Source organism: Bubalus kerabau, chromosome 16, assembly GCF_029407905.1.
Source record: "Bubalus kerabau isolate K-KA32 ecotype Philippines breed swamp buffalo chromosome 16, PCC_UOA_SB_1v2, whole genome shotgun sequence".
Classification (NCBI taxonomy): Eukaryota; Metazoa; Chordata; class Mammalia; order Artiodactyla; family Bovidae; genus Bubalus; species Bubalus kerabau.
The window spans coordinates 75,492,764-75,505,082 of NC_073639.1; the positions used below are offsets into that span (position 1 = coordinate 75,492,764).

General features: G+C 56.9%; 2 protein-coding genes across 2 annotated transcripts; both read left to right on the forward strand.

The window, feature by feature from the left end:
* The first annotated feature begins 3,419 nt into the window (after positions 1-3,419).
* On the forward strand, positions 3,420-6,405 carry LOC129629803 (glutathione S-transferase theta-1-like). The gene is made up of 5 exons (XM_055549968.1): positions 3,420-3,511; positions 3,632-3,718; positions 4,756-4,862; positions 5,946-6,082; positions 6,205-6,405. The coding sequence occupies exons 1-5, from the start codon at positions 3,420-3,422 to the stop codon at positions 6,403-6,405; spliced, it is 624 nt and encodes a 207-aa protein (XP_055405943.1).
* Positions 6,406-7,167: 762 nt separating this feature from the next.
* LOC129629993 (glutathione S-transferase theta-4) lies at positions 7,168-11,443 on the forward strand. Its single transcript, XM_055550238.1, has 5 exons — positions 7,168-7,279; positions 8,336-8,423; positions 8,915-9,065; positions 9,978-10,154; positions 11,207-11,443. Exons 1-5 carry the CDS (start codon positions 7,168-7,170, stop codon positions 11,402-11,404), a joined length of 726 nt encoding a protein of 241 aa, XP_055406213.1. The 3' UTR covers positions 11,405-11,443.
* Positions 11,444-12,319: the final 876 nt, after the last annotated feature.

Below are 12,319 nucleotides of genomic sequence, written 5' to 3' on the forward strand. Positions count from 1 at the left end.
TGTAATTGTTTTACAGATGACAAGGTGGCCTCAGAAAACTTTGGGGAACTCAATCTGTGATGTTCCCTGGAGTCATCAGTGGTAATGTGTGTTCCCCTCTTTGCCCACAGGGGCCGTTCACCTCAGGTCACAGCAGGTTCTATCAGAAGACCACCAAAGTCCTCCCTGAGGGAAATGAGCTGGGACCTCAAGGTACCCAGGCAAAGGATGATCAAAGCATCAACAAGATGGTGGGTGGGTGGGGTCCCATGTGAAGTCTCTGTTGACAAGAATTACCGAAAGTCTTCTTGTCCAGAGCCCCTAGTCTTAACTTGGTCCACCTCACTCAGAAGCTGCAAAATGGGACTGGGTGTCAGGACATGTACTTCTCTTAAAACCAGTGCCTAGTTCTCACCAGAATGGATTTCATGGTGCTCTCTCCCCTTTCCTCCCATCGGCATCCCTTCCTTGTAATTCCTACTGGGCATCTTGTCCCTTCCTCTTTCCCCTCCTTAACCCAAAGATGAGTCTCTCACAGGCAGAGGGAAGTCAAGGTGGTTACATCTCTAGGCGCCAGAAAGGGCTGTGTGGTCAGACTTCCAACTACACATGCAAGCAATCCATGACGACCCTCCCTGCTCCACAACGGGGCTCTAGGCTCGGGTGTCCGACCTGCCCGCTCCCCTTTCCCTGACCATTCTTCCCTCCTCTATCGTGTGCGTAAATATATTCTTTTTCCAACACTGAGTAAGGGTTTGCTCGGTGATAGGGAGTCTCTAGCTGGGGCATGCTGACGCAGTGAAATCGGGTCTCCTACAGTCTGCTCAGTGATGTGACTCCACGAAACCTGCCTTGCCAGGAGGCCCGCCCCGCGGTTTCTTCCCTCTCTTCCGTTTCCTTGCACCTTCCGAGCCCGTCTCCCCTCCGCTTCCTCCCCTCGCTCTGGGACACCCTGCACAGCTCCCCTCACTCGACACGGCCTGAGACGCTGCACACCCTCCCTTCGCCCCGGACCCTTCTCTTCCGCTTCTACGCCCCGCTCCCGTGTGGTTTTTCCCGCCCTCTCCTTCCAGGCTCGGCCGCCGCCGGGCAGTAACCGAACCACCCGCCGCCCTCGAAAGCCCGCGCGCAGCGGCCGCTCTGGTCTCGGGACCCCAACTGTTCAGCGCGCGCCCAGCCGCACGTTGACAGGGCAACCCACCCACGTTCCCTTTCTCCCGGCAAGCTCCGCGCGCCAAGCAGCCCGCGAGACGGTGCGTCGGCCCATTCCCGTCAAGCTCGCGTGCGGGGCGGTGCTCTGCGGGGCGGGGCGAAGCTGGCAGCTCCCGGCGTACCGCGCGGCAGGGCGCGGCGGGGCTAAAGGCGACCCGGGACCAGGCGGTTCCGGGATACCTGCACTGGCCGCACCTGCCCGAGGGGCAGAGTGAGGTCTGATAAGATGCGGCTAAGGGGCGGCATGAGGCTCACGTCCAGGAGAAGGACTATCTGACGTCATTTTTGTTTCTGCAGTGACCTTTCTTGTTAATACGTTGTTCAGTCGCTAGGGCGTGGGCAGCTCTTTGCGACCCCACGGACTGGAGCACGCCAGGGCTCCCTGTCCATCACCAACTCCCGGAGTTTACTCAAACTCATGTCCATCAAGTCGGTGATGCCATCCAACCATCTCATCCTCTGTCGTCCCCTCTCCTCCCGCTTTCAATCTTTCCCAGCATCCGAGTCTTTTCAAATGAGTCGGCTCTTCTCATCAGGTGGCCAAAGTGTTGGAGCTTCAGCTTCAGCATCAGTCCTTCCAATGAATATTCAGGACTGATTTCCTTTAGGATGGACTGGTTTGATTTCTTGCAGTTCAAGGGACTCGAGTCTTCTCCAACACCACAGTTCAAAAGCATCAATTCTTCGGCGCTCAACTTTCTTTATAGTCCAACTCTCATATCCATACATAACTACTGGAAAAACCGTAGCTTTGACTAGACGGACCTTTGTTGGCAAAGTAATGTCTCGGCTTTATTATAGAGAATACGATATAAATACTTGTGCATCCCCCACGTGGGTCAGGCTTCAGTGAAGCTCTCAGGGCGCTTCCACCACAACCTCCACGCTCAGGAATCTGGTGTTTGTCATTTGATTCGTGTTTATAATTGAAGGAGGTTAGAACAGCCACCCCAAAACATGCTGCTCTGGCATGTTGACTGTTTTGAGTCAGATACTTGAAAAACAGCAAATGCAAGAAAAACACTGACTTTTCTTTTTCTTAAAACCAGGAGATGAAATTGCTATGTGAAAAAAGTTCACGTTTTTTGCCCAGTTTTCTATTCCATCTTTTTTTTTTTTTCCTTACCGATAAATTCTCAGGCCGGTTTTACTGGGGATTTACATTTTTAGGAGTAAACTTGGGGGCTTTTCTTGCATTTCCTCTCCTGTGGCCTCTTCCTGTCATTTGTGGAGATGGTGAAAGACAGGGTAGCCTGGCATGCCGCGGTCCATGTGGTCGCAAAGAGTCGGACACGACTGAGTGACTGAACAACTTCTTATTCCATGGCTGAATCCTAGCAGGGTCTCCAGAGGACGCGCTGCACGGTATTTAATCATCACAAAGCCTTCACCCTGTTTTATAGTCAAGGGCTCCTTACAACCAATAGTGAGTCCAAACACAAACGTTCAGGGAATGGCCCCTAAGCATCAGAAACAGCACAGATGAAAGCACACCACGCTTTGAAGTTTCTCAAGTTTCCCTTACATACATTTCTATTTTCTTCTTCTTTCTGGCTGCACCTTGGGCATATGGGATCTTAGTTCCCTGACCAGATACCAAACTTGTGTCCCCTGCAGGGGAAGTTCGGAGTCTTAGCCATTGGGCCAGCTAATGTGGGAAATGCCCACATTTCTATTTTCAGTGGAGTGACTTATTTTTTTATATGTGGTGTGGGGCGGGGCAGGGCGGGGTGGGGAGCGGGGAAGCTGTCTTCCAGGGCTCCCCACATGAGAAAGAAAGGAAGAAAAGGAGAAAGAGGAAATTCCTTCTGGTCCTGTGCTGTGTGCACAGGATAAGTCTCGTTGGCGGCAGGCTGAGTCTGGAAGTTGGTGAAGCCGCCAGACCACGGCAGGGAAAGGGATGGGGGCGGTCCAGTGGTAAAGACTTTGCCTTCCAATGCCTGCAGGTTCGACCCCTGGTCTGGGAGCCAAGATCCCACATGCCTCTGGGTCAAAAGACTAAAACCTAAGACACAAGCAATACTGTAACAAATTCAATAAAGACTTTAAAAATGGTCTGCATCAAAAAAAAACTTAAAAAAAAAGAAAATCCAGCAATCAGCCACTCACCAGGGCAGAGGCCAGGGGGTGCGGTGTCCTGGCTGGCGGCCCAGCCAGTCATGGGGTGAGTAGGCTTCAGAAGTATGGATCGGACCCAAGTGGAGAGCAGGCAGGAGGGAGGCACAGGGATGGATCTTGAGCTCTTTCTAGACCTGTACTTGCCCCCCTACAATGCCATCTACATTTTCACCAGGAAGAATGGCATCCCCTTCAAGCTGAGGCCTTTGGAGCTGGCACCACGGGGTTAGCAGAGCCAGGTGGGCTCCATGGAGGGGGCACCTGGGGGCCAGACCCTGCCCTGAGCCACCTCTGTGCTCTCTCTGCTCCCCTCTCCCCCAAGGGAGCACCTGAACCCCGAATTCCTGAAGGTGAACCCCATGGGGAAGGTGCCTGCCCTCAGGGATGGGGACTTCCTGCTGGCTAAGAGGTAAGGCACCCTGGGTCTGGGGCTCATCGTTGCTTGGAGGCAGACAAAAAGCTGGAAATCTTTCCAGCAGCCCCTTCCTCTTCTGAGCTAGTCCAGCTCAGAGGGCACGGACCTGGACCAGAGGGCTGCCTTGGGGCTAAATCTGGAAGCTTCAGAGCAGAGGGCATGCTGGCCTTCCCCAGGCCTGCACAGCCTGCAGGCAGCCAGGGAAGACTGAGGCTCCAGGGGAGCCCCTCCCCAGATGTCCCAGCATGGCCTTTCAGAGTCACAGGGGCCGGGCGGCCCTGGGGCTGCACTGTGCTCTGAATGCCAGTCCCCTGTCCTGACTCTTTGCCTGCAGGCAGGTCCCGAACCTTGGGCCCCAGCTCCTCTTCTGTAAGACAGGGGAGTAAGGTAACCACCTCCCAGGGCTTGTCGGAGGATGGAGACTGAGCACCAGGTGCCTAGAGCCCAAGGGCACTCAGGAATGGGGGTCCGGTGGCTAAGACTCCCCACTTCCACTGTAGGGGGCTGGAGTTCGATCCCCTGGTCAAGTAACTAAGCTCCCCCAGGCTAGTCCCCCATGTGGTCAAAAAAAAAGAGAGTTGAGGTCCCCCGAACCCCTCCCCCAGACCCTGAACACCAGGCATAACCGGCCCAGGAAAGGAATGGGGCGTGCGTGGCTGGTCTGCCTCACCTGCCTGAGAAGGGCCCCTGACCCAGAGAGCTGGGCTCTGAGGCGGAGAACAGGCTGGAGTCATGGCAGAGTGTGCTAAGCATCCTAAGTCACTTCAGTCTGGTCCCACTCTTTTTGACCCCATGGAGTATAACTCACCAGGCTCCTCTGTCCATGGGATTCTGCAGGCAAGAATTCTGGAGTGGGTTGCCATGCCCTCTTCCAGAGGATCTTCCCGACCCAGGGATTGAACTCGCGTCTCCTACACTTCAGGCAGATTCTTGACCGGCTGAGTCCGGGGGAAGCCGTCACGGCAGGGTGATCTCTGACACCCCCTGCCTGCAATGTGGCCATCCTTTTATACCTGAGCCGCAAATACCAGACGGAGGCACACCAGTACCCGCCAGAACGGCAAGCCCACACCCGTGTGGGTGAGTGCCCGGCCTGGCAGCACACGGCTGCCCAGCAGCCTGCCGCCAACATCCACCTGTGCGAGGTCACTGCCATATCCTGCAGGCTTGCGCAGGAGCTATTTTTTTGGGCTCCAAAATCACTGTAGATGGTGACTGCAGCTGTGAAATTTTAAAAGATGCTTGCTCCTTGGAAGAAAAGTTATGAGCAACCTAGATAGCATATTAATAAGGAGAGACGTTACTTTGCCAACAAAGGTCTGTCTAGTCAAAGCTATGGTTTTTCCAGTAGTCATGTGTATGGATTTGAGAGTTGAACTATACAGAAAGCTGAGCGCCAAAGAATTGATGCTTTTGAACTGTGGGGTTGGAGAAGACTCTTGAGAGTCCCTTGGACAGCAAGGAGATCCAACCAGTCCATCCCAAAGGCAATCAGTCCTGAATATTCATTGGAAGGACTGATGCTGAAGCTGAAACTCCAATTCTTCGGCCACCTGATGCAAAGAACTGACTCATTGGAAAAGACCCTGATGCTGGGAAAGATCGAAGGCGGGAGGAGAAGCAGATGACAGAGGATGAGATGGTTGGATGTCATCAGCAACTCAATGGACATGAGTTTGAGTAAACTCCGGGAGTTGGTGATGAACAGGGAAGCCTGGTGTGCTGCAGTCCATGGGGTAGCAAAGAGTCAGGTACAACTGAGAGACTGAACTGAACTGAGGACCCCCAGGGGGGTCCTGTCTTCTTCCCCAGGCAGACATCACTAATTTATGACATTTCATTATGTCCTTGTCACCCGGAGCAGCAACGTCACTATTATATGTCCTTTGGACCTTATCTTGGTGTATTATTCTTCTGTCTTATTGGCAGTTTAGACAGCTCCATAGTGTGGGTTAAACCCTCTTCGCTGTCACCAGTCTCGGAAATGCCAGTGCATTCATTTAAGAGTACTGCCAGCATCTTTGTGGCCTTGCAGTATCCAACTTGCCAGAGATGGAGTGAATGCATAGCTTTTTTCAGAGCCTGAATGAAACCTTGGAATCCTTCTGAACACAAAGCCCCAGAGGGCCTCACTGATAAGTGGCTGCCGAGGGAGGGGTGGAAAAGAGCTGGGAGGCTTCCAGGGCCCTGAGATAAGCCGCCTCCTCTCTTCCTGGCACAGTGTCTCCTGCCCCACTTCTCCTGGCGGCCCATGGAGATGCCACGCAGGTAGAGCAGCTGCTGGGGAAGCTGACGCCCGCTCTGGGGCACCTCGATCAGGAGCTCCTGGCAGCCAGGCCTTTCCTGGCCTCTGGGCAGGTCTCCTGGAGGATCTGATGGCATTCACAGAGCTGATGCAGGTGAGGTTCTCCTGCCCACTTGCCCCCGGGGGTGCTCTGGGTGCGGGCTGAGCCCAAGCCCCAGCTGCCCTGTTTCCCCAGCCCTCTGCCGTCGGCTGCAACCTCTTCCGAGACTGGCCCAAGCTTGCCACGTGGCAGGCCCATGTGGAGGCTGCCCTGGGCCCTGAGCTCGTCCAGAAGGCCCACAGGCATGTGCTTCAGTCTCAGGACCCCCAGGAGGCCCAGTGGGACCCTCAGATGGCCCAGAAGCTGGCGCAGCTGGTGAAGGAGCAGCTCCACTGAGGGCCAGCCGCGCCCCTGTGGTTTGGGGGCTGCAGTAAGAGTGCTGTGTGCCCATCACTCGTCTCCAGCCTTGCTCTGCTCTAGTCAATGGGCTCTTCCGGTTTCTAAACCGTCTGGGAATCTCCTCAAGTCGAGCAGCTCAGAGACAGCAGCACTCAGGCCCCCCGCATGACCCTCCTCTGCCTCCGGGTGCCGAGTCCAGGTGCTTGGCTCTCGGGCGCAGCTGGTCCCAACCCCGGCTGGAAGCTTCTGAGCTCCTCTGTGACCCCTTGAGTCCCCGGTGGTGTCACCCAGTGCCCTGACAACCCCCCAGGTTCCGGTTTCTTTCTCTGCACCCATTTCTAGCCACAGTTCAGGCTAGACGCGCCCCCCCCCACCCCACCCCCACTGCTTCTGGAACCTATAACGCCCCTTTGGTCACTTTCTGCCATAAAGGCTTGGCCCCAGGAGTTCCTACACGGAAGCCCCTCTCGGATACGGGCCAGGGGCACACACATGCGTGCCCCCAGGGAGGGGAAGGGAAAATTCACAATTCACAGCACCCCTGCCACCCCATGTGGTGGCTGTGGGTCTGCTCCCGAGTGTCCTCACGATCCTTCCCGCTGTGAGTGTTCCAGGCTTCTGGGCCTCATGGCAACACCAAGAGAACAATAAGTTCCAGAATGCGGGGCGCCGGGCCTGGGTGGGTGGGCACAGGGCTAGGGCACAGGCTGCGGTGGGCTGCGTGCGGCTGGGCGTCTGCCAGCCGCGGTGGGGCCCAGCATGGGCCTGGAGCTCTACCTGGACCTGCTGTCCGCGTCCTGCCGCGCCGTCTACATCTTCGCCAGGAAGAACAGCATCCCCTTCGACTTCCAGTTTGTGGATCTGCTGAAAGGTGGGCACCTGCGGCTGCCCAGATGGGCTGGGTGCTAGGGGCGGCAGGACGCTAGGTTGGGGTTCACAGAAGTGGAGGCAGAGGAGACCCGCGCCGCCACGCGCCCAGGCCAAGCCACGACCCGCCTCGCCCCCACACCAAGCCCCGTCCGGCCCCACGCAAGCCCCGCCACGCCACGCCCCCACCCCACACCAAGCCCCGCCCCACCCCACGCCAAGCCACGCCCCACCCCGCCCCCAGGCCATACCCCACCCAAGTGCACAAAGGGAAGAAAAGCTTCCTGGTGGGGGCAGTTGTCCACTCTGTGTCTGCCCGGCCCGCCTTTGCCATTCCCCGCAGATTCTTCCTCACTGTGATGAACGGAGGCCGGGGGCGGGGTGGGGGGGGCACAGTGGGAACAAGAGGAGTCCCCGGGCTCTCACCCAGCGCACCCGCCTTCTCCACTGCCGTGCAACTGCCGATCAGGGCGGCCGAGGTCACAGGAGCACATGTACTTATTCCTCATTCACCTCCGTCCGTACCTGCTCCCCAGCCCCCCACCCCCCACCCCACCCCACCCCACCCCGACCGCCTCCGAGTGTTCAGACCTGCCCAAGGTGACTCCCCGGGACCCGGGTGAGGGTCATGGCCCCAGTCTCCATCACCGCCCTGACCACAGAGGGGGCTCCAGAATCTCCACTTGCAGAGCCTGGAGGGGGGCAGGAGGCCTGGGACTGGGATCCAGGTCCCCAGGGTTTCTGTTGATTCACAGGCTGTGGCTTTGGGCCCAGACAGAGTTGGGGGTGAGGGCTGGAGGCCTCCAGCTTCCTGGAGCCAAAGCGTCGCCCTGGCCTCAGGGCCTGGGAGGGCAGCAGCATAACAGGGACCCTGGCCTGGTCCCTGTTACGGGCTCCCTGATGTGCCTCCTCACGTGGGGAGGGGCAGCGTGCTTCTCCTCTGGGGTGCAGCGTCCCCTTCTTGGGAAGATGCAGCAAGAGGCATTGTTTCTGTCCCGGGGAGGCCCGGGTCTCTCGTCCCTGGGGTCTCAGCAGCCTCAGAGCTTCCTGCCCCTCTCAGGTCACCACCACAGCACGGAGTACGTCAAGATCAACCCCCTGAGGAAGCTGCCCAGCCTCAGAGACGGGAAGTTCATCTTGTCTGAAAGGTAACTGTCTTCCCAGCGCTTGCACCCCAAGTCTCTGCTCCTCCTGGGGGAGTTTCCCACCTGGCCCGGCCCAGCTGCACTGCTGATCGCTGGCTTTCTTTTACGATGGAAAAGTTCACACACAGCAAAGTAGAATAAGCGCCAGAGAACCAGGGGTGTAAGGAGCCCAGTACCCACCCCCAGCTCCGTCGGTGGTCCACTCGGGCTCATTGTGCATCGCCTGTACTCCGCTCAGTTCCTCTGCCTCCTGGCCACCCCATCCTTCACCTGCAAATGTTTAGGAATGACCTCCTAAGGGATTTCCCCACGTGTTCTGCCCTGTCTGAGGCCACCCACCAACACCCCCTTCCCTGCAGGGCCCTCGCCACTGGGGGTGGGCTTGACTGCCTTTCCCGCCGCCGCTAGGCTCAACCCCCTCCAGGAGGGGCGCCGGGTGGTCAGCGAGCAAGGGTGGGCCGGCCTGGGGAGCGCCCTGACCGTCCTCTCCGCAGCGTGGCCATCCTTTTCTACCTGTGCCGCAAGTACAGCGCCCCCTCGCACTGGTACCCGCCAGACCTGCACATGCGTGCCCGCGTGGACGAGTTCATGGCCTGGCAGCACACGGCCATTCAGCTGCCCATGAACAAGATACTCTGGATGAAGGTGAGGGGCCCACCGCTGGGGCTCCGGCCAGCGTCCGCCCCGCTCGGAGCCTCATTTCTGCAGCTCCCTCTCCTGCCCGCCTTACAGAGCCGTGGGGGTTATGACACGGACCGCTGGGCAGGAAAGAGCCTTATAGGGACGAGGGGAAGGGCACCCGGGAGGGGCTGGTGTCACTCAAGCCAGGATAGGATTCAAGACATTTCGTTCTGAACTGGAGGGATCAGAGCTGGGAATTCCCCTGCGTCCAGTGGGTAGGACTCGGCGCTGTCACTGCGGGGCCCAGGTTCAGACCGTGGTCAGGGACCTAAGATCCTGCAAGCCTCGAGCTGTGCAGTGGGAGAAAAGAAAAAAAAAAAACGTGAAAGGGCCCATAAAGACCGTTATATTTGAAGATGGCAAATCAACAGTACATGCGCCCACACTTCTTATGCCACACGTGTGGCAGACATCGCCAATCAATCACGGGATTCTTTCCTGCTGGGACCTCAAGTCCTTCTTTTTTTTTAAAAAAAAGTCTTTTATTAATCAATCTTTTGGAGCTGTACTGGGTCTTAGCTGGAGCACGCAGCATCTTCGATCTTTGCGGCAGCGTGGGAATCTTTAGTCATGGCCCGTGAACTCTTAGTTGCAGCGTGTGGGATCTAGTTCCCTGACCCAAGATCGAACCTGGGCCCTCTCTTCATTGGGAGCTCAGCGTCTTAGCCGCTGGACCACCAGGGAAGTCCCTCACATCCTTCTGAACAAGGGCCCCAGGCGCCTTCTACCCACTGGAACTGCCAACGGAGGCGATACCACTTGACATCCTTGGTACTGCCCACCACCTGTCTTAGCAGGCAAGGGTCAGACGGGGCCTCCAGAGGCCTGGAGAGTCAGAGGGGGCCGCCTCTCCCTCCCCTCCCCCACCCCGGGCAGCTGCTGATCCCGATGATCACGGGAGATGAGGTCCCAGCTGAGAAGACAGAGCAGATGCTGGCGGAGGTGAAGAACAACCTGAAGCTCTTCGAGGAGAAGTTTCTGCAGGACAAGATGTTCATCACTGGGGACAACATCTCCCTGGCCGACCTGGTAGCCCTGGTGGAGATGATGCAGGTTTCCAGCGGGGGCAGGCGGACGGGGCAGACGAGGGACTCCCTTGAGAGCGTAACTTGCAGAGAGGCTGGGGAAGTTGGAGCCATGCCTGGGTGCCTGGCCTTGACCCGGCAGGAACCACGGGAAGCCCAGGTTGGGAACCAGGGAGGATCATGGTCGTTAGTGCTTCAGGAAGAGTCCTCCGTGGAGACAGGAGCTGGAGGGTGAGTCTGCTCAGTCAGCCGGGATTCCAGGGGCCTCCTCCTTCCAAAGGACCCTCCAGGAAGAATCCAGAAGCTTCCAAAGTGTCCTTCTGACCAAAGTGCCCCTCTTTTCCAGAGCTCCAGTCAGGGCAGTTGGACAGGGCCGCTCCCTGGCTTTGGGTCTAAGGGTCCATCTGCTCTGCATGGGGGGACACTTCTGGGTGGGGGACATTCATGCAGCTTCTGCGTGCAGGGGAGGGTGGCCACTTCTGACCGAGCTGCTGTGTAGGATGGAGTTGAGATCCTGGCCAGTATGCAAAGTGGCCACTTTGGTCCTTGGTCAGTCTGCAGGATGGACCAGCACAGGGAGAAAAACAAAGTCCCAGTCTTTCTGTCCCAGGTGGCGCAGTCCCCTGAGTCTCACCCCCACACCCACCCCAGACATCTTGGGTTCGTGTTTCTTAGGCTGTTGGCTGGGTGTCTCATCGCAGTTCCTGTGCTTGATCACAGAGGGAGGTTCAACACAGGGAGAAATAACTGAATTCCTCCCACCTCCGTCTGGGGGCAGGGGGTTTCCATGGAAGAAGGCAAGACCCCTGGGAGGTTTCACACTGGAGAAGTGGGAACCCCTGGGTCACGGGCCCCTCTGAGAGGGACTCAGGAGCCGTGGAGCAAGACCAGCGACAAGAGAGCCACTCGGGGTCCTCCACCCCCACCTCCATCTGTTACATGACCTGTGAGCCCTGGCCAGGCCTCGGGGGTCAGCAAGCCCACTGGCCACAGGGGCGAGTGGGGAGAGTCTTGTGGCTGTAGGCGGGGCCCAGGTGGGGCTGGTCCCCAGGCTGACCATGCTTCTCCGTCTGTCCACAGCCCATGGCCGGCAACCATAACGTCTTCCTCAACAGTGCCAAGCTGGCCGAGTGGCGCATGAGGGTGGAGCTGGCCATCGGCTCCACTCTCTTCTGCGAGGCCCACGACCGGCTGGTGAAGTTGGCGGAATGGGACTGCTCCACGCTGGACCCGATGGTCAAGGAGAGGATCTGCGATTTGCTGCAGAAGTTCAAGTAGAGGCAGCCCACCCCGCAGACCTGGCCGGCTCAGCCCCCGGAACCCCTTTCCTTAAGGGAGACGCTGAAATGCACTGCTTCTTTGCCTAATAAAGAACTGAAACAACTCCCGTGGCTCCCGAGCCTGAGATGCGCCTGGGGCTGGGTGGCAGTCGTGAGTCCCCCCAGCTTCCAAAAAGAACTGGAAAATTAAAGGTTACACGTGAGTAAGCTGTCAGTGTGACAGCTGATGACTTTAGTGCTCCACTTTCGAGAATTACGAGATCGGAGATCCTGCAGGAGATGGAGGTTTGAACCACATTCTAACATTATAGGGGAACTTCCCTGGTGGCCCAGTGGCTAAGACTCCATGCTCCCGATTCAGGGAACCCAGGTTCAGCCCCTGGTCAGGGAATTGGATCCCATGTGCCACAATTAAGAGTTTGCTTGCCCAAACTAAAGGCCCCACTGCCACAGTGGAGACTGGAGACCCCGCTTGCCGCAACTAGGCAATACATGTTCATTTTGCTGCAGCCAAATAAATAAGATAGATAGCTTCTAAAAAATAAACCCATCGGCCTGCCGGCCACACACAGCACAGCACCCACAACATAAAATACATGATCTTCTAAACAGCACATGCAGTATTGTCCAGGAGAGACCCTGGGTGAGGTCATAAAATAAATCCCAGGAAATTTAAACTGATTGAAATCACATGATGTGTGTTTTCTGAACACAGTGGAATGCAATGAGAAATCAATAACAGAAGGAAAGCTAGGAAATGAAATATTTTTTAAAATGCATTTAAACAACCAATAAATCAAAGAAGAAATCACAAGGGAGAGTAGAACGTATCTTAAAAAATTAAAAACACGACAGACCCAAACTTACGGGAGGCAGCAGAAACAGGGCTAAGAGGCCATTTTATAGCTGTGAA